The sequence below is a fragment of the Rattus norvegicus genome, chromosome 2 (assembly GCF_021556685.1).
Source record: "Rattus norvegicus strain SHRSP/BbbUtx chromosome 2, alternate assembly SHRSP_T2T, whole genome shotgun sequence".
Taxonomy (NCBI): Eukaryota; Metazoa; Chordata; class Mammalia; order Rodentia; family Muridae; genus Rattus; species Rattus norvegicus.
The window spans coordinates 144,064,980-144,087,495 of NC_141535.1; the positions used below are offsets into that span (position 1 = coordinate 144,064,980).

Below are 22,516 nucleotides of genomic sequence, written 5' to 3' on the forward strand. Positions count from 1 at the left end.
GGACCGAACCCAGGGCCTTGCGCTTCCTAGGTAAGCGCTCTACCACTGAGCTAAATCCCCAACCCCGAGCATATTGATATTGATATAAACTGCCCACCTAAGACAAATTACCCTATAATCATCCATTATATGATATTCATAGCTACCTGTGGCTAATTAAAGCCACACAGGGTGGGTCATCCTCATCCTCCATCGTCTCCTCTTCTCCCTCTCCCTCTCTCTCTCCCCTCTCTCTCTCCCCTCTCTAAAACTCTGTGCCCGCCTTATTTTTTCACTGCCCAATCACAGGCCTTGCCTTATCTTGTGCCTGCCCTCGCCTGCCTATAGACATCAATCCACACTGACGTGACATTATGAGACAACAAACCTCCATAGATGCCACTGAGTTTGCTTTCTGTCGGGCATCTACTGAATGAATGCATGCTGACCGAATGCATGCTGACTATCCTTTGCAGTACTTGTTTCCCCAGTGACTCATTGAAGAAAACGTAATTTTCATTTGCAAGTGGCTGTCAATTGAAGGTTGGGTTAGGGATGGGGTGTGTGTCCACGCCTTTCAGCTCTAGGACCCCATCTGGTGCAGATTCCTGCAGGCCTGGTGCTGCCTCAGTCTCTGTGAGTTCGCATGTGTGTCTGTCCTGTTGATTTAGAGGCCTTGTTTTCTTGGTGTCCTCTATCCCTTCTGACTCTTACACTCTTTCTGCCCCCTCTTCCTCAGGGTTCCCCGAGCCCTGAGGGGAGGGATTTGATGCCTGTTGTCTGGCAGTGGGTCTCAGTATTCGTTCCCATCTGCTACAGGAAACGGCTAAAAACAAGGCAATGAGTCTTGGCGACAGTCCCTTAGGCACCTTTAAATCAACCATACTATTATGACAAATAGTAACATTAATGATAAAACTTCCCATCCTATTTTAAAAAGTTGAGTTCTAAACACACACATTGCATAACATAAAAAGTCAGGATTGCCTAGCCACACATTGTTAAATTATAAGGCTTTTGTTCATCCTAAGTTCTCAGGTAAATCTCTCTACTCTTGGGATTTCAGAAAAGACTCAAATGGTTGTCTTGAAGGACAAGAAAAGAAAGAGGACAAAAGAAACACATTCTGTAAGAATTTTTTTAAATAATATTTTACAAATTTTTAAATAATATTTTGATGTATGTATGTGTGTATTCACGCGTGCATGCGCATGTGTGCATGTGTGTCATACATTGGCATGTATGAATGCCACCGATGTACAGGTGCATGAGTTACAAATGATTATGAGCCACCTACCTGGGTGCTGGGAACTGAGCACTGGTCCATGGAAGATCAGCAAGTGCTCTCAAGTCATCTTTCCAGCTGCAGAATCATTTTAATTAGTGAAATCATGTGATTGTGATTCTCAGGTACCCTTAATTGTAAGTTGCCCATATAAAATCCTTTGTCATCCAAAATCATTCCCTGTAATCTATTTTATGAAAAGTATGTTTTATATGTATATCTTTATACCACTTTTAACCCAATTTTTGTTTTATTTCTAAATTCCTAAAACACCTCTTCTTTGAATAAAACAACTCCATTTTAAAGGCTTTGAAACACAGAGAATGCAGAGCGATCACTGAAATAAATCAATTCAAATGTATAGTCAAAGAGAGGTTGTAGTTACCATTTAAAGAAAAACCTTATATTTACTCATGTATGCACATTTATACCTATACATTTCCACGCCCCTGGGGGGAAGAGGAAGAAAGAAAGGGTCCTTTGCTGACCTTGAACTCTACCTCCCGACTGCTGGGATTAAAGACGAGTGCCACCACGTACAGCCACATGTACACATGTTATGTTAGTCATAAGTTTATGACTTTTCTAAACTCATAAGTTTATGAGTTTAGAAGTATTCACAAGTCTTATTACTTAGATGAATTTTTTTAAAGCACAGAACAACAGGTAGAACACAGAAAACAGATCACATCACAGGCTGGCCACCAGCAAATGATACAGCAGTATTAGGAGCAATTTGTCGTATTTAAAAAAACAAAAAGAGCGAAAGCTAAATCGCAATTTGGTAACTTTGGGTTCTGAAGCAACGGTAACACCAACCCCTGTAAGATCCAAGTGATGTCCAGAGTTAAAGTATTGTTCCCAAGGTAACTTTGTCTTGTTTGTGTTAACTCTTTGTAACTCAGAGTGACTTCAGAACTGATCCTCCTGCTTCAGCCTTCCTGGAGCAGTACAGGGGACACAAGCATTTACAGCCATGCCAGACTATTGCTAAGTTCTGAACTCGACAATACCATAGTAATGATGCCAATGTTAAAGGCAGCTGAATAGAAGGTACACACGAACTTTCTATCCTGTCTGCTCCTTTTCCGTAAACCTAAGGTTCTTTTTACAGTAGTTGTGGTATCAAATCCCAGTCCATTCCTTCTAAGCAGTTTTGCTTTCTCTTCCTGAGACTGTAGAGGTGTCATAAGGGCCTTTGAATAAACAAACGTTAAAACCAATATTCCCCCTTGCCAGTTTCTTCCTCTTTTTTCCCCCCAGTGCAGCAGATCTTTGAGGACCAAGTGCAAGCAAAATGTATTTCATGCTGTGGGCTAAATAACTGAATATGAATCATGATCATGCAAGTTTTCAGTAGTTATTCAAAAGGCAACGTTCTGGGAAGGTAAAATTACATTGGAAAAAAATTTATGCATAGCCAGAGATTGAAGGGTAAGTTCCTGTGAAACCCATGTAAAGGCCACTGTTTCTGCTGTCCTCAGTGAGGAAAGTCCCTAAGCCTATCAGATATCTTTGTTTTTGAAGTTCACATAGTCAGTGATATCTTATTTGCATTGAATATTTTTAAGTATGCAAAGTGCTTTTACCTAGTGATTTTGTAACAACTGTTGAGGCAGAGGGCTTTCCTTTCTCTCAGGCCATTTAGTGCCATAGCTAGAATTAAAAATCTAGTCTTGTGGGAGGCTGGAGAAATGCCTCAGTGGTTAAAAGCACCGGCTGCTCTTCCAGAGAATATGGATTTGGTTCCTAACACAGCAGCTAGCAGCTCACAGCTGTCTGTGACTTCAGCTTCAGGGGATCTGGCAGTCTTTTGTCACCCTCCACGGGCACTGCACACCACACATGGTGGATATACATACATTCAAGCAGACAAAACACCCATATATAAAATATTTTTAGAAAGGGAGTCTAGTCTTTTTCAACATTTTCCAGTGTAGTTTGCAGACAGAATATGTGGGAGATCTGGGAAAACTTAGGCACAGATTCAGAGGGCCTAGCCTGGGAAGGGCACTATTTTCAACAGGCTTCTTGAATACCAATAATCACAGGACACTGTTCGAGTAGCAGGCAACTAGACTAGGTTGGGCGTGGCTTTCCCTGTGAGCACGGCAATGAGTATGGAGTTTCACATCATACTTAGCAGAAGAAAAGGTTCTTGCATCAGAAAACATCTTAATACTGTTCTCAAGCAAGAAGGAATGACTTAAAGCTTTGGAAATGGATTTCATCCTCTGTGGTAGCTTTCTTTTCACATGGTAGCTTTCTTTTCACATAACCCTCTGGAATTAAATCAATTAATTGTGCTCCCATGGCCAGGGCTGGAGCTAGAATGCTTTGATACTCTAGAGATCTATTTCCCTTCATGATTAGCCTTGGTCAGAGTTATCATCCCCAACTCAGATACATTTGTGCTCTGGGACTTGTAGCTGAATTCTTATTGACAAAAACAAAATCATAAACAAAACAAACAAACAAAAACCTTGCTGTACCTGGCGTCTACAGTCTGGAGTCTAAGTCTGGGTCGCCTGGGGCTATGTGTGCAGAGTCAGGGGCTCCGACACCAGGTATTTTCCAAATCAACAGAGTCTTTTGCTCCATATATGAGATCATAGTGACTTATAGTAACTTTCAGTGTGATTGTAAGGAACACTTTGTAAAGAGGAACTATCTATTCCCAGGGCTAGGACAGGTACAGGATTCAGCCAGCAGGCTTGCAGGGGTCTTGCACAGAGAAGGACACATGGGAACCCTTGTGTGCTCCTGTACCAAAGATAGAAGTAGAGCAGAGAGTAATCTGAGTCCCCCAGGCAAAGGCTGGAAATGACACTCATGACGTCTCACCCTTATAACCAGACTGACTGGTTTGGTGAGGTATAAGCTTTCTGTGATAAATGTTCTTTAGATGTTTTTAATGCGACCTTTACTAAAGGATAACTATCACACTGTTGTTGATCTCCCAATGTCAAGCCTATAAGCCTATCCTGGGGGAGTTTGTTCCAAGAAACTGCATTTTCATGGCAAGCACAGCTCTTACCTAAAGATCACCAGGGTTAAAGCTGTGGGGTGACTGTTAACTCTACTGTTAGAGGATTTTACAGGAACACACAGGTTTTATTTTAGTGGGCTCTTAAGTTTTTACTTTGATGGTACTAGGGATTAAGTCTAAGGCTTCATGTATGCTGGGCAAGCTATCTAACACTGAGATATGCTTTTTCTCCACTTAAGTCTTTTTAAAAACAGGTTATTGCTCAGTTGCTCAGACTACGCCTGAACTCTCAACGTAGCAGGGTAGCCAGGGTTATGGTACTACAGTTTGTTTATTTGGAGTGGGGATACAAGGTCCAAATATAGTCTAGGCTGACCTCTAACCTTCTTCCTGCCTCTGCCTCATGAGTGCTGGGATTCTAAGCATGTGCCACCATGGCTAGCAGAGAGGTAAGGTTCTTGCTGATGAAGCTGTTAACACATTCTCACTCAGCTAATATGCCAAGTGTGGCGTTTTGGTGGACATGGAAGCGGTGGCAGTAGGAGACAAAAGAGTCCTCAAGGAGCCCATACTTAGTCTAATAAAGCAGTTGGTCTAATAAAGTAAGGCATGAAACTAATAAGCATGGCACTATACTAAGTTCTAACAGGTTCAGGACAGGGCTGCCATGAAAACTGATCTGAGAAGACAGGTGTGTGTGTGTGTGTGTGTGTGTGTGTGTGTGTGTGTGTGTACCCTCAAAGGGACCAAAATTGCAGGTTAACTAGTGATGGAGTGTGTGCATGGGTGTATGTATGTGTATACCCTCAAAGGGACCAAAATTGCAGGGCATCTGAAAACTGTAGACACAACAAATCTATGAGGGAGGCTCAGAAGGACGAGGCTGAAAGGCTGAGCTGAGCCACACAAAGTGCCCTTGAGAACCAAGGCCCAAGAGTTACTTCATTGCAAGGGACATGAGACGCCCCTAAACTTTGGTGCATCTTCGAATTTTACCTCAGGAAAATCATGGGCCTCGGTATCTTTAAAGTCAAAGGGAGACATTCTATCTTCTCCCTGAGTCTCACTTTGCAGGCCACGCTGGCCTTGAACTCTAGGTGATTTTCCTGCATCAGCCTCCCCAGTGCTTGGGATTATAGGTCACTCATATGACCAGCTCCTAATAATAGTTTTCAAAATAATATTTTTATGGAGTTCTCAACATCACAGATGAAAATAGTTTAATACAAGGAAGTTGTAGCAGTTTTAGGTTCCATGGAATGTACCGTGCTGATAGCATTATTGATGCAATTTTCTATTTTTCTATTACATGAAAAAAGTGTAAATGTCAACTGAGCTCACTCTCCTTTCTAATTAGCAACTTGAAAAAAATTAAAGGCTTTTCTTTAAAGCATATGTGAAAGGAAAGGCACGTTAAGTTAACCAGGTCTGTGCTCTCTCGAGAGTACAGTCAGTCAAACCTTGGCTTTGTTTCTGCTCCCCAGCAAAGCTGTTCTCATGCATCACTTACATGTTTCCTTTGAACCACTGTAGCCATTACAGCTATGCCTTTGGTGATGGACAGTGGGACTCTAGTCACAGCTCTACCTCATATTACTTGTAATCACTGGATAAATGCAGTTTGTCTGTAAACTTCCCACAGTTCTGCTGTCTTTGTTTCTGCAACATGCATGGGTTTGAATCATCAAAAGACCAGGGGCTTTTTTCCCTTTTAAGAACTGGCACATGTGTATTCATTGTTCGGTTCCTTATTACAGATGTGATATGAACAACTTCCTCAAGTCCCTGCAGCTCTGACTTTCCAGCTGCTATGACATGGAACCGAGCAGAAAGGAACCCTGTGTCACTTCCTCTCCTCCACTGCTTCTGTCAGAGTATTTCATCACATCAATCTGAAAGAAACTAAGGCACAGAGAGTTTGGTGGAGAGCAAATCAAATTTAAGGTGACTTCTAAACAGAGAATGTCATGATGTTGTAAGTTTACAGATGTCAAGCACTGTTTTATGGATAGACCTGGTAATAAGTCCTGAAATAAAAGTTCTGTGTGATTGTCCCGTATCTCTAAAATCCCACCAGTAGCTTCATCAGGAACCCAAGTGGCCCCACAATTGAATATAGAGGTATACACAAGAATGTAAGCCAAAGCCCCAGACACTGTATCCTGCTACAATGAAAACCGTGTTTTATTTTAGAAACCTGATTGCCAGCAACATTGTATCCAACCAAGCACATACAATGAAATGGTATCTCTGTTCTGACAGAGCTAAATCACTATTTGGGCAAATTAATTTCCTTTCTGTATCCAGCATTACAGGATAATATAAAATACGATAAAATAGGATAAAAGAAATGTGCTTTTGCCTTGAGCCAAACTTGGTTAGTAAGGATATGCTAAGTGGGTTAAGTATTGAATTTTCTGGCTTTTTATACTTTTTCTTGCTACCATTCAGCCTAATTACAGACATAACATACACCCCATGGTATTATTTCTTTTGACTTAATGTGTCTTATGTTAACTTGTCACCAAACTAGCTACCTAAATCTTGAGAAAATGCCCCCATACGGTCTTGCTATAAAGTATTTTCTTAATTAGTGATTGATGGGGGAGGGTCCAGCCCATTTTAGGTGGTACCACCACTGGGCAACCAGTCCTGAGTTCTATGAGGAAGCAGGCTGAGCAAGCCATTAAGAACAACTAACCAGTAAGCAGCATCCCTCCATGGACTCTGCACCAGCTCCTGCCTCTAGGTTCCTGCCTGTTTGAGTTCTTGTCTTGCCTTCCTTTTGATGATGAACAGTGAGTGGTATGGAATCGTAAGCCAAATAAATCCTTTCTTCTCCAACTTGCTTTTTAGTCATGGTGTTTAGCTGTAGCAATAGAAACCCTAAGACACTTAAATGCAGACTTTCCTTTCCTTTCTTCTTCCAGTGTTTTAAAACATGGTTTCTCTGTGTAGTAGTCCTGGCTGTCAGGGAACTCACACTGTAGACCTGGCTTGTCTAGAGCTCTGAGATCTGCCTGCCTCTATCTCCCAAGTGCTCGGATTAAAGTCATGTGCCACCACTGTCAGGCTAAGTACAGGAATTCCTTTAAAATAATTTTCTATGAACTATGAAAAGTTCAAATAGGAACCCTGCAAAAAATTTACCACAAAAGCATCAAATATCCAGGGAACTTTATTTTTAAAGCATAAATCAAACAGACACAACTTTCATTGACCCAAATATGCATAACCCAACCTGAATATAAAATGCACTGAATAGGCAAATTACATGATACAAAGGGAATGTATTTTACAAATGTGAAATGATTGATGGCTACAGCAATTTAACAAATCAATTAAAACACTGTATGTTTCAAAACAAAAGTATCTTAAAGCCAATTATCTAATAGTAAACCAAGGGAAATTCTGGTATGGAATGATTTGATTCAAAGGAAATAAGGCACCTGCTATAAATTTAGAGAATATTTTTCACTTTTAAAGTTATAGTAAAATAGAATTAGTTAACCAAGACTTGCTTCAGTGAATCCAGTTCAGGGATTCACTTACAGGGTGAAAAGAGGCAGACAACCATCAGTCATGCCCCTGCAGACCCATAGCCAGCTTTCTTTCCTGATCAGAGACAGATAAATTCCTGTGCATCCCTAACTATTCCTTTCCTTCATTCTCCTCTACATCTGAGGGGATCCAAAGTCCTGTGAGGTTTACACTGCTCTCAGAACAGGTAGCAAGTTTCCCTTCTGTTCCTTTGAAAACAGCTTATTTCAAAAGAGATCTCCTGAGGCAAATAACAAAGCAAACATAAGCAGGTTTCTTCCAATTCATACACAGATATTGCTTGGTGTCTACACCAAGTTCTGGCTAAGTGCATAGTCAGGACTTGCAGTTTTCAATAGTACCAGAAAACCTCAAACCTGCCTCATCACTCTCACCCTTACCGTTAGTAAAAAGGAAATCTGACCAATCACAACCTACTAAGTCATACAGAGGAAGACTAGACTGATCCTTATCAGTAAATTCATTTAACTCCAAATGCTAGTTTAGGTTGACATACCTAGAACCCTAAGGGCATTTCAATCATAACTTTTTAGTTGATGTGCCTTTTTGGTATTAAAAGTGCAATTCACATGCTAAGATATCATATGGCACACAGGATTCCACATATTTTGACAAGGCATTTACTTCTTGTAGACTTTTCCCCTTAACTTTTTTTCTACACAGTAAACCCCTTGATAAGTTAATTCTGATCTGTATGACATCAGCAAACCATCCCTAATTTCATCTCACCATGATAGCTTTTAGTGAAACTGCAGTCACTTTGATTAAGTTACAAAATGCTCAACCCAGTCTCAAATGGGATCCTAGGTGACTATACTTACTCATGCAAAACTCAAGGCTGTGTAACAGAAACATTATCATTAGAAACAGATGCAGCAGTGAGCATCTCCCCTTACATATGCCCTAGGAGTTTTTAAAAAAATTTAGGTGACAATGATTGTGGTAAAACTAGGCCGTGTAGTTGTCCATTTATAAGCACCTGATTATAGGATAGTTACATGTCCCTATAATGGAGTGTGCTTTTTCAATCCAAGAGTAGTAAAGTGCCTAGCTATATAAAACCTTAAGTTTCCAAAATTTAAATTAGCTAATTGCATTTACACATTAGGGTTAACAAAATCTATACCCTGTCTACACAGATTTAATCTAATTAGTCATAAGTTTTAATAACCACATAAAACTCATTCTGTACTGAATAAGTATGGTCTACTACTGGAACTTAATAATCAAATTTTATTGCTTTATTCATGTGGTGCTTTTGCAAGGCACTGTGGCATGGACTAGCAAACCTGGAATGACTCTTGAAGAAACCTTGGAATGACACATGAAGGTTGATATGAAAAAGTCATTCTGAGGCAGGGTGATTTACTGAATTGTTTTTAACCAGGGCATCGAACATCAGGAATGAGTTCAAGTTAAAATTCACAGGAGAATGGAAACATCTCAAGGTCAGTCACTTCACATGCCCATCCTGATACTTTGAATAATCTGGAAAATTGCTGTGGAGAGAAAGAGCAAATATTAAAATAAGTTGAATAAAACAGGCCTCTCAACTAAAAAGTAATCTATTACAGCAGCTGGAGAATCCAGAGTAATCGTACAGTCAGTTACAAATGCTAATCTAACTTTACTAATAAGTGAAAGCAGGCTTATCATAATTAAACAATTAAATGCCTTTAAATGATTACTGTCTTGTGCTGCTGGGGATGGTAGGTAATGCATGATAGGTAAGTACTCTGCAACTGAGCTACACGTTCAACTCAAATTATTTCTTTAATTGCAGGTCTTTGACTTTTACCTGTAAGACGTACAAGAGAGCTTCCAGATGTGAAATTTTAGATAACTTAAAAGCACCAAAACAGTTGGGGATTTAGCTCAGTGGTAGAGTGCTTGCCTAGCAAGCTCAAGGCCCTGGGTTCGGTCCTCAGCTCCGCGGGGGGGGGGGGGGGGGGGGGGGGGCAAAAGCACCAAAACAAACATTTTTCTACCACAGGTTTTATTTCAGTTTATTTCTAACATATCCTTAAAGGTCTGCTTTCCTAATATATGCACATTTCTTCATTCTCACAAAGCTGAAATTCAATAATCTTTGTGTTACATAAACTGGTTGGCTCTTGGCCACACATCAAGAAAGCTTCCGGTTGTTCAGTTTTGAAAAAAGGCGAAGTGAAAATGTCAACTGAAAATCTCAGTAACTATAGAGTGTGGCAAATAAAACCATCTGCCTCAGTAATAACAGTTTGCATATTAAAGTGACACACAGAGCAGAAAGGCATTCTGTAATACATCTGCAGAGGCAAAGGTCTGTCACCTTAAGAGCAGGCTGTCTTAAATAACTAATTTTACCTGAAAACACTTGTCTCATACATTAAATTTTTAAACAGGTATGTTTCCTCTACAGAAAAATCAGTTCTTTGTGCTAGTCTTACTTTATATACTTTTTGACATAGAGACCTTGGATGCTGGTACCGTTCAGTCTTGCTTTAGTATCCAGATGTTCACAATGTTCGTTAAGTTATTTTTGATAGTTACAATGCAAATCACTCATGCCAAGAGTTATTTGGTGTTTAATTTCTTCTAAGGGATTATTAGGAAGATATAATCTCTTTTTTGATCTTCTATGAACACAAATCAAGATAAGAGAATTTCTGGGGCACCACACTCTGTGGTACAAGTAATCTGGTTCACTAGAAACAATTCTCAGCAGGTGGGTTGAAAACCACGCGGGTAAGACTCGTCACTCATCCACGTCATTCCAAACCACGAGAGCCCCCAAACACTTACCAGATCCACAAACGACAAAAATGAAGAGGGCCAATAACCAGGGTCCTACCGACGCCTTTTCTTCGGGGGCATTTCTCTGCAAAAAGAAAAACCCAGTTTCAAATGCAGAGAAACCACTCTCGGATCCCGGACTCCCATGGCCTGCACCCCAGGCCAGATGGCCAGACCAGCAACTCACAGATCTCTCCTCCCACCCTAGATTCCACCGCAGCGGGAGTCCGGAGTCAGGCGGGTCTGGAGAGAGCTAGCCGCGGCCATGGCCCCGGCCCCGGCCCCGGCCCCGGCCCCGGCCCCGGCGCGGGCCTCAGCCCCCGGCCCCAGCATGGAGAAGGGTGCCCGCTTTTCCTTACCGAGGTCTTAGCGACGTTGCCGCGCTGAGTTATGTTCTTGCTGTGCTTCTCGTTGGCCATACGGATCCTCTGCTTGGCGACCATCTTCGCGGCGCCACCTGCCCCAAGAACCTCTCGGACTCGCTCGCTTGCCGTTCCCCGGCCACCGGGAGGCTCGGCTCGCGGTGCCTACGCCGCCTACGGCCACTGGGCCGGGACGCCAAGCGCTGGAGCACCGGCAACCTCCGATCACAGCGGTCTGAGCAACCGAGGGGCGGCGCGCCGGAGAAAGAGGGCCGCAGGACCGGGAGGAAAGAGTCCAACCACCCGACAGTGCAGCCGGCAACCTCGAACTAGTTCGGGTTCGGCTGCCAACGTCAGCACTGGGCAGACCCCGCCCCGCGGAAGTATGGACTCCGCCCGCTCCAGAGAAGGAGGGCGAGGGCCGGCCGCCGCTGCAGCCAGGCCCTTCCACGCTCGGGAAAGCGAGGAGCCAGAGCTGCGCGTGCGCACTCGGAAACCGGAAGTGAATTGGCCCCGAGGCTGGCGGCGCCGGAAACACCAACTCGCAGTCACTGTGCTTGGGGAGACGTGTAGAGGCCGGGTTCGGCCTTTATTGAACTCTCACCCCAGCGCATGGGTTTCTCTTTCCGGGACAAGATGGCGCCGTCCACACCGCTGTTGACAGGTGAGTTCCGAAAGCGCGAGAGACTCTTTCTTTACAGTGGTTTCTTTCTGTGTCTTCGTGCTGGAGAATTACTTAGCAGACCTAGGAAGTCTGGCTTGCATTTTCTCCTGGAAGGACCAGACTGTCTTTTGGTTTATTTGACAATAGCACGCCAATGGGAAGTGAATTCTCCGTCTCCAATATTCCCTCCTCCCAGTTATCCATCCGTCGTTCTTCAACTTCTATAGGAATAGACAGGTAACAGAAAGTACGATTTTGATGTGTGACTTCTGGTCTGTAATACTGGTGCTGCTCGGACCCTTCTTAAGTCATCTGCCTATATAATAGAAGAAACGTGACTCCACATCATTTCATCTGAACTTAAGTAATTATGTTACTTAAAAATTATGTACTCCCTATTTTTATGAGGTTTGTGGAACTCGATAGGGAGCAAGGCATTGCTAGTATAAGTTAGATTTCATGATGAAGATTGGCTTAGGGTGGCAAAAGTAAGCAGGATAATGATAGTCTAATGTTTTCAGGTGAAGCAGTTGTGAGAATTGAAGTAGAACAGTAGAAGACTCTGGGAATTTGAAGCTGACACTGATTATGGTGCTTAAAAACAGGGCTGGAGAGATGGCTCAGCGGTTGGGAGCACTGACTGATCTTCCAGAGGTCCTGAGTTCAAATCCCAGCAACCACATGGTGGCTCATAATCATCTATAATGGAATCCAATACCCTCTTCTGATGTGTCTGGCAGCTACATTATACTCATACATATAAAATAAATAAATAAATCTTTAAAAACAAACAAACAAACAAACTTGGACAACACCGGGAAAGGTGCTATGATATATTATGGTAGGGCTTGGGTGTGTAAGTTTGAATAAACAAAAGAATTCAAATAGAAAAGAATTGGGAAAGAAAAAAAACGTTGATAACAATGTAGGAAGAAAGATAAAATCACTAGGACATAAGTCTTACTTTTGTGAATTGGAAGTTACGTCCTTCTGAGCCATGGCAAAACTGTTATACTTCTTGCCAGTCTAGGAATACACTTTAAGATCCGTGCTTACTCGTGTTCAGTTAGACTACCATAATTTATTCACCAAATATTTATAAAATGCTAGTTATAATCTTCTAAACACTACACCCGACAGATTGCTTTCTTATATTTAGATTTATTTATTTATTTGTGTGTCTGTATCTGAGCATGTACACAAGAGCGCGGGTCTTTTTTTTTTAAACATGTATTTATTATGTATATATCATACAGCTTTCTGCCTGTATGTATGCCTACAGGCCAGAAGAAGGCACTAGATCTGATTTTAGATGGTTTGAGCCACCATGTGGTTCCTGGGAATTGAACTCAGGACCTCCGAAAGAGCAGACAGTGCTCTTAACCTCTGAGCCATCTCTCCAGCCCAGGAGCACAGGTCTTAAGAGTACCAGAAGAGAGTGTGGGCGTCCCTGGAGCTGGAGTTAGAGTTGTGGGCCTCACCTTAAGTGAGTGCTGAGAACTGAACTTATTTCTTCGGGAAGAAAAGCAAGTACTCTTAATGCTGAGCCATCTCTCCAGCCCTCTGACACTATTTAAATGGCATGATTTTGTAATTAAATCAGTTGTTTCTCTAATTTCATAAAGATAACTTTGTTTAGAGGTTTAATACTAACTGAATATTTAAATTTTACTTTAAAAAGCGATTAAATGTTCTGCCCTTCTGAGGCAGTGTAAAATCCATCCTCTTTAGCCCAGCATATGGATTTCTTACAATCCTAGAACAGCTCTTGACATATTGCATGGGCATCCCGCCTTATTTTGTGTCCCATTAGTACTGAGTTGTCAAAGCCCTTTAAGCTATTCTTTGGAATTATCCTATTCTTTCTGTTGACTTGGCACGCTACTTAAAGCAATTTCCCACACTTTCTGGACGGTTGCTTTGTGAGCTATTTTTCACTACTTTTCCACTTATCACGAAGGAAATTCTGTTTGTTCAGCTATTTTCCTTCCCTGATAGACTGTTAAATTCTTGATGTTTGGGGTAAAGTCTTATTCATCTCTACCTTTTCAGCACCTAATGCAGAACCCAGTAAAGGACACTAAACTAATTAACTAATGAAGAGTAGATTGTATTTAATCAAATCAACAGAGTAACAATTTTTCTCACAGGAGTCTAAGTTAAAGTCTTTGTTCTGACACACTCTCATAGTATCATATTCTTAGATACCCAAAGATTACTTGGCCAGATTTACATTACATATTTGCAGTGTCAGGATTATACCCAGATATTTCCATTCCATGGTCTATTATCTACCAGTAGAACACAGTTTACTCTTTCAACCATTCTTAGTTTTAAGTAAAATTTTAAAATCCTAAATCTTGTTTAATGTATATTTCCAAGATTTATAGACCTGTAAGTAATTGTAGCTTAACAGTGAATTTTATTGTTATGACTCTAAGTCAGAAATAAGAAAAGACCAAAACACGTGAAACTTGAGTTTTTAAACACTTGTTTTAAAAAGCTTTAATGTTAATAAATTTAAGTATTCACATAACCAAAAAATACCTATTTTCTCTATTTCCTGATTCTTGCTTTTCTTTTATTAAAGGAGACAGATTTATCCTCAGGCAGATATTCAACCAGCTAAGTGACTCTAAAGAAAAGAACTTTTCTTTATTTGGCCAGCACTCCCAACAGAAATCCCAAATTCTTTCCTTTAGAGAGTGTGTTTTATGTGGGTCTTGTTTTTCCTCTTGTTGCTGTTTTTTCTTATCTCTGTTATTTTGGCATTTACTATCTGCCCTAGGATGAGGTATAGATCTTAAATACAAATTGTGTAGGAAACCCCTTTGGTTGTCTAGAATATCCTGAGTTCCCATAATGTTGCCAGAGATGAACAAGATAGAGATCTCTGTGCTACTGATGAAAAGTGTCACTAGAGCTGGGAAAGTGCTGAGATACAGGTAGCAGTAAGAAAAAGCATTCCTGTCCTTTCTCCATCAGTTGAAGACCATGTACTTGGGCTGGTGAGAGTAACATAGGATCACATTCATGTTTTATACTGACAGTTTGCCATTCTATTCTAGATTCGTATATAAATTCTGAAAAAGGTCTTAGTGTGTTATATTCTGCTACACCTTTGTGAGCGTGACCTTACACTGGCTAAATTTCTACATTATGTACAACTAAGGTATGATCTCAATAAACTCCCTAATTTGAAATTTTTATTTATGGTTTATTCCTCTAGTGTTTGTTAAACATGTAACTTATGCTGGGTATGGTAGCCTTTAATCCCAGCACTAGAGGGCAGAGGTAGTTAGATTTCTGTGAGTTCAAAGTCAGTCTGGTCTACTTAAGAAATTTCCAGGCCAGCCAAAACTACATAATGAGATATTGATTTTTTTTTTAATTAATTATAGCATTAAGACAATGGGGCCTGTTCTAAATCGTAATGTATCTTCTATAAATTGCAGCAGTTTGACTGATCTGTGCTGAGAAATGCTACTGCTTTCCTGAGTGGTAGCAGGATTTTAATGCTGTAAAGAATAAAACTTGAGGGCTATAGAGGTAACTCCATGGTACATATATTTCCCTAAAGGCATATAAAGTTGATTAACGCACACACAAAGTGAAAGGGCAAGACAGTGACAAAAACAATGTGTTTATAATGTGTTTATGTTACTTACCTTGAGCACAGGAGCTCTTAGGAGAGAGGCCTCTCTGAGTTCCAGGACAGCCTGGTCATCATAGAGAGTTCTAGGCCTTATGGGGCTACATCATGAGACCTTGTCTCCAAAAAGAAAAAATTTACAGAACTAAAAATCTAGGACATATTTTGCTTCGGGACATTTTACAAGTATCATTATAGTTTTTTAGATATCTTCAGCATTTGATTAAATTATAGCAGTAGATCAAACTGGCCTCAAACTGTATGTCCTTGTATCAGTCACCTCAGAGCTGAAATGATAAGTGAGTGTTATCATACCCAAGTAGAAATCATCCTGAAGACCGTCTTTTTAATCCCTAACATTTAGCACATAGTGAAGGCACACAGAAGCACATCAAATAGTCTGTAAGCCATTGTGTACAGTCTCCGTTTTGAAATGTACAAAGCAGCTTAGCTCCATTCTATTGTCTGGTATCTGTAGGGACTATCTTCCCAAAGTAGCCCAGCTGGTAGTCTAGAGGTGAAAGTGGTGTCCACCTGTTTGCTTACATTTGCTTACTGACTTGTTTTCTACTGTTAGGCTGGCAACTCTGTAAAGATGTGGCTTTTCATTCTAGCTTGATGTTCCTTTGGCCCACCTGATAACTGAGCTAGTTAGTTCTTAGTCAGGATATGTGTTTTTCTAATAAGTGTCTCTTAACAGTTCTTGGAAAAATAAAGAAATGAAAGGATTAGAATTGGAGCTAAGCCCCACCCCAGCTATTAACTTTATTGCTTCCTAGTAACTAAGAGAAGAGGGAAGCTTTTAACTAGCAGAAATGCAAATGTAGTGGAAGCCATGGGCTTTGGTTATAGTTTCTTCTTTTGTTTGCTTAAAGTGCTGTTAAAGTAGCAATTCTTCACTAAGTCCTGTTACATTTTTCTACATCTTACATCTACATTTCCACTTTTCATACCCATGACATCACTCTGAACAAAATGCATACCCTTTTTGGTGAGAGCAGTGCATACTTTCCCCACATCCAGTTCATTTTCTCCATTAAACCAGATTGATCTTTTCAAAATGCCGAAGTCCACAGAATATGACATTGTGGATAAAGATCATTTGACTAGAGACCTGTCTGCTCATGACAACACCCCTTCTTGGATTCTAAGAAGAAATTGAGCATCAGTGGAGTTGCTCCAATTGTGGTGAGACAGCCACTGGGCAAGAATTGCTTCAATTAATCTACAGACAAATACTGTCCCAAAAGGGACACATTATGCAGAATAGGTGACTGGTGATCTTTGCTGAGCCAGAATTATCAGCCCATCAAAATTCTGCATTACAAAGGTCTGTCAGATGATGCTGGGCCAGAAGGCTGAAGACTGATACTCCAACGTTTTTAGGAATGAGGGACTGTCCAGGTGATCAGCGATCTCTTTAAATTGGCTAAGTTTTAGAAGCTCTGTTTTGTGCTTCTCATAATTTCAGGTAATATTAGTCGTTCTCAGATTTCTGACGGAGTTGAAGACTAATTTAGCCTCATAGCCTACCCAAGCTAATGAACTTTGAGAAAACACAGTCATTTAGTTAATTTTCAAATGGTAATAGTTGTGCACAGCTTACATTTGAGAGAAAAATTTTTTTTTAAATTAAACAGAAAGGGTGATGTGTAGGTTGATGTCAAGGTGATACATGATTGGACAGTAGAGAATGGAGGGGGGACAAACTTTTTATAAGGTAGGAGAGGGGAGGAAGGAGGAGAATCAAGATGGGGACAGTTGGAAGGATGACTCAGATCTGGGTGGTCTTGGATTGCTAAGGTAGCTGGGATGGATTTCTGTAATAGGCAAATTTATCTTATCTAGGTGAGCAGTTTATATCCTTATCAATTGGTTGTAAGTTCATTGTGTGGATGTATTGTGGATTGAGAATTTAACATGTAAATCTAATTGCTAAATTACAAGTTTCTAGAATTTTGATTTTACCGGGCAGAAGAGGAAGTGTGTGAAAGAAATGGCTGAGAGGCAGTTGGAGGGTGTGGATCTAGTTCTGTAGCCTGAGTGGAGTGAGAACGTGGAGGGCCTGCAGAATGAGGGGTGTGTGTGAGAGTGTGTGCACACACACACACATGCCTGAGAGGATGGTGACTATCACCTAAGGGATCTCTGGACTAAGGAAGACGGCAGCTTGCAGACCTCATGGCAGAGTAGCAGCTAGAACGCGCAGATTCAGCATGTGAGAACTGATAGAAAACCTTCCTTTTAAATTTTTACTGCAACAATCTGGTTTTAGAAATCAGCAAGAAAAACTCTTGAAGTTTCTTCTTAAGATACTTAAGACCAACATTACTTCAGTCTCCATATTCTTCTAGGTCTGAAGCCTGTTTTCTTTTCCAGCTTCTCTTACCCACAAAACTTTCTGGGTTTTGATGTTCTTTCTTATCTTTCCCTGGGATTGCTTGAACTTGATACTGTTCTCTTTGCTTAACTGTATTCAGCTAAGTTTTAGCCTTTCTACTGTGACACAGGTACTTTTGTTTTGACAGTGATACTGTTTTAAGGTTTTTAAGCTGCATATTTATTTCTATCCAGCTATATGATTTTATGTGAAAAGGCAAAATAGACTTGAAACGTTCACATTCTATAGCATAAAAAAATGTTCCATGAGTTCTTTGTACTTTGATAGCCTTTGGCTTTTGAGTAACATTCAATAATAAAGCTGGGTGTTTCTCAGCACAGTAACCAACCTTTTTTCCACTGTTTCTTTAGTCAGAGGATCAGAAGGACTGTACATGGTGAATGGACCCCCACACTTCACAGAGAGCACAGTGCTTCCAAGGTATAGCTTGTGTCAAATACAATGCACACTGAAAGATTTTTGTTGATGGTGTGTTTCTTAAAATATTTTATTGTGTGAGTATAGGTATTTTCCCTGTTTATGTGTCTAAGCAACATGGGTGAGTGGTGCCCATGGAAACCAGAGGAGCGTGTTATGTTCCCTAGGACTGCAGTTACAACAGTTGTGAACTATTTAGTAGGTGCTAAAAACTGAAGTGAGGTTTTCTGGAAGAGCAGTGAATGTTCTTAATTGCGAAGCCATGTTTCCAGCCCATTGACTAAGAAAGAAAAATAATAGATATGCTAGTTTCTTGGGGTGTTTTATTAACAAAATGGGAAGAATATGTATTTCTTTAATCAAGAAAAATAATCTTTGGACTTGAAAATCATTGTCTTAGGGTCTGGAGAGAGTGAAGGGCATACACTACTCTTCCAGAGCATCCAAGTTAGGTTCCCAGCACCCACAGCAAGTGCTCACAACTGCCTATAATTCTAGCTTCTGGGGCTGGAGAGATGGCTCAGCGGTTAAGAGTACTGACTGCTCTTCCAGAGATCCTGAGTTCAAATCCCAGCAACCACATGGTGGCTCACAGCCATCTGTAATGAGATCTGATGCCCTCTTCTGGTGTGTCTGAAGATAGCTACAGTGTACTCATATACATGAAATAAATAAATCTTTTTTAAAAAAAAAAATTCTAGCTTCTGTAGATACAACACTCTTCTGCACATGCACACATATAACAGATCATTTCTTTTAAAAAACAGAGCAGGAAAGAAAGAACTAATTAAAGGCTTAATGTAAATGAGTGTGCATTTTGGAAAAGTTTCATCTTCTAGAATGAGAAAAACTTGCAAATTTGATTAGTAAAGTCACTATTAGTGATCACTATGCTGCCAGAAGGTGGAAGTGGCATAAAAAAGAGAGTAGAATGTATATGGATAACGTGTATGAATACATGTGTGTTCTTCCCAGAAAGAAACCAAGGAAAATAACACAAAACTGAATAAGAAAGATAACCAGTGGGGCTGGAGAGATGGCCAGAGGTTACGAGCACCAGCTGCTCTTGCAGAGGTGGCTCACAACCACCTGTAATGGGATCCAGTGCCCTCTTCTGGTGTGTCTGAAGACTGCGGCAGTGTATGCACAGACATAAAATAAATAAATCTTTTTTAAATAATGGTAACCAATAATATGTGACAAAATATATAATCAGGAGACTGTGAATGAACTTTGTTATATATTTTTGATGTTGGTTCATATAATTTTTTTAAATAATAAAATTGGATAAGAATAGAATAATTAAAATGGCTAAATGAAACAGGTAAATTTAGCTTATGTTGAGGCAGTATAATTTTATAAAGACCTACAAAATTATTGAATACATTTAGTATTGTTATTGTTCACTAAAAATTGATATTGTCCCTTGAGGCTATTGAAACATAAAGTAATTCTGCTACCTTTGTGTTGCTATTACCAAAATAACTGAGTAAGCAAAGGAATGAAGTTTATTTGGGTTGCACTTAGTGGTTGACTGGTCCCTTACACTTGTGCAGAACATAATAGTGGCAGGTCACAGAGGGGGCTTTTCATGTTATGGAAGCCAGGAAGCAGAACAGAGCAGCCACAGGAAAGGACCAGGGCAAGATGTAACCCCAGGAATATGCCCAGTAGTGACCTTCCACCAACAAGAGCCCATCTTCTCCAGTTTGGCCACTTTCCAATGCTCTATTCACATTTTGAACCTATCAGTGGATTAAGCCATTCAGTAGGTGAGAGCTGACATGACATGATCTCATTTACACAGCCCCCCCAAGTGTGCTTTGCTAATCTTTTAGATATTTCTCAAGCCAGTCAAGTTGACAGTCAAAGTTAACAATTAGAATAATTATATTAATTTCATTAGGATCTAAATTATTTTAGCATGAGTAAAGAGACTTGTGTATATCCATAGGAGCTCATTATTGCTTCTTACAAAATTATTTGTGGGACTAGAGAGGTGGCTCAGTAGTTAAGCCACTTGCTCTTTAAGATGACCCAAGTTCAGTTCCTAGCACCCACAGTAAGTGGTTACAACCTCCTATAAATGTCATTCCAGGAGATCCAACACCCCCTGCCCCCAACCCCGCCAGCCTCCAGTGGCAACAATTTACCCATTGCTTGAATGAACACCCGCAATGTACACTACAAACAAATAAATCTTAAGTAAAACATTGATTCCTAGTTTTGTCCGGGTAAAAGGCAGGAAGCAGTAATGAAAGAGTCACAGGAATCAGCTAGAAAGAGTTTAATGCTGACCTAAAAAGGCTGATTTGAACATTAAAAATTATACTGGAGAATAAAGATATTGAATATAAATACTCCATAAAAAAATCTCCACCTCCATACCTTATGTATCTATGGTACAAAAACCTTATGGGTTTTTTTCTTTGTATTCGCCCCCATCTCCTATTTCTTTGGGTAGCCCTCAGTGTCCTGGAACTTGCTTTGTAGACCAGGCTCTCCTCAAACTTAGAGATCCACCTGCCTCTGCCTCCTGATTGCTGGGACTAAAAGCATGTGCCACCATACGAGGCTTAAAAGCCCCACATTTCATAGTACCTGAAAAGTTGATGAATACGGACTCTAAAGGATGTGGTAGTCAATGTAGGAAGAATATTTCATAATCAGAAAGAAATTTTGCATTTAGACTATTGCCTCTCAAGCTCTAAGATATATCAGCTGTGTGGAAAAGGTTGGATTTAGTTGAGTGAAGTACGTACCTAGCTTGTAGTTGGACCCCTAAGACATCCGTAACTAGACAGCATGCTTTAGTGTTTATTTGTAATCTAATGTCAGAACCACTCCTTTCCCACACATTGAATAGTGAGGGTAGAAGTAGCATGTTCAAGTGTGAATTCCACCCCTCTAGTGTCTGAAAACAGGTGGTGGTGTTAGAAGATGAGGCAGCCGGTCTTTCCAGCTTGAGGTACTGAGAATCAAATCAGGCTCCTCGGGAAGAACAGCCAGTGTTCTTAACTGCTGAGCCACCTCTCTAGCCTCTGATGTTTTGTTCATGTTAGTGTTTGAGGTTGGCAATGAGTGCTTATAATTTGTATTTACTTAAAGTTTTTTTTTTTTTTATTTAAAAATATTGCTGACTGGGTAGCAGAAGCAGGGAGATCTCTGTGAGTTAAAAGCCAACCTGGTCTACATAGTAAGTTCCAGGATAGCTGGGGGCTACATAGTGAGACCCTGCCTCAAAAATAAATTATATCAGCATAATTTATAATTATATCTATTATTAGATATATTTTATGGAAATAATGACGTTTCTCATGTACCAAGATTAAGGAAAGGAGTGAGGGAAGAAGAGATGACACAGTGGTTAAGAACACTGCTGCTCTTCCAGTGGACCATGGTCAGTTCACAGCATTCACACAGCAACTTACAGCCCACTGAGACGCCAGTCCTAGGGGATCTGAAGACCTCTTCTGGCTTTCCCAGGCACTGCATGTGTGTATTGCACAGATTTCCATTCAGGCAAAACACTCATAAAGTTGTTGGGGTTCAGGAGTCGCCCCATAAACCACATGAACACCAATCTCAGACAGGAATGGTTTATTGAACACCCAAAGATTTGTCGACCAGGGCAAAATAGCTTCAGACTCAAGAACTGAAAGCTGCATGCTGAACATTTCTCAGGCCAACTCAGAAAGGCTAAACTGCAAAACTACAGTGAGCTCATACGCAGGTGCTGGAAGTGCCACTCAGTAGTCTGCCCTGACTCAAACCATTTTAGACATGACAGTCTATATTGACCTTTTGATGGGACAATTATATTGACAATTTAATGGGCCCTAAGTGAAGCTTATGGTTGTGGAATTTCTTGAGACTAACAGATCTCATAACATACAGAACATAATAGGGTATGTGGTCAGCATGACTGCTCTGAGTCAAGTTATTTTTTGTGCCAATGACTGGCAGGCATATTACAGCAATAATATGAAATAGCATGGCAATAGCTATGCTCGGGGCAGGCCACAACAAAAATTAAAATAAAAATAAATAAAATCTCGGGGTTGGGGATTTAGCTCAGTGGTAGAGCGCTTGCCTAGGAAGCGCAAGGCCCTGGGTTCGATCCCCAGCTCCGAAAAAAAGAACCAAAATAAATAAATAAATAAATAAATAAATAAATAAATAATCTCAACAACAAAAAATGAATTAGTTTTTAACATCAACACTTGGGAGGCATTGGCAGGAGGATCTCTTATGGGTTTGAGGACAGCTAGGACTGTTACATAGAAAAACTTTGGAGAAACCTTGCCTCAGTAAACAAACATGTTTATAACAGTGAAGGTATAACTGTGGACTCAAACATGAGGAAGATAGAAATGAGTAGATTGGAGCAGGCTAAAATATGGGTGGAATTAATAAGGATAATAGAAATTT

The 22,516-nt window shown here is 40.4% G+C and overlaps 2 protein-coding genes across 5 annotated transcripts in view; one reads left to right on the top strand and one right to left on the bottom strand.

Moving 5' to 3' along the window:
- Positions 1–7,413: 7,413 nt before the first annotated feature.
- Serp1 (stress-associated endoplasmic reticulum protein 1) lies at positions 7,414–11,399 on the bottom strand. Its single transcript, NM_030835.2, is given in 3 exon segments — positions 7,414–9,313; positions 10,599–10,674; positions 10,949–11,399. Coding segments are annotated over 3 exon segments (201 nt in total). The 5' UTR covers positions 11,033–11,399; the 3' UTR covers positions 7,414–9,272.
- A 172-nt stretch (positions 11,400–11,571) lies between these two features.
- Eif2a (eukaryotic translation initiation factor 2A) overlaps positions 11,572–22,516 on the top strand; it is a 33,181-nt gene continuing 22,236 nt past the window's right edge. For 2 of the 4 annotated variants that reach the window (XR_015668168.1, NM_001399818.1), the window contains 2 exon segments: positions 11,572–11,615; positions 18,019–18,088. Coding sequence is in view for 2 of the 4 variants with exons in the window: in NM_001399818.1 (NP_001386747.1) it covers positions 11,588–11,615; positions 18,019–18,088 (98 nt within the window). In the remaining 2 variants the exon portion in view is untranslated. 4 annotated transcript variants of the gene reach the window in all.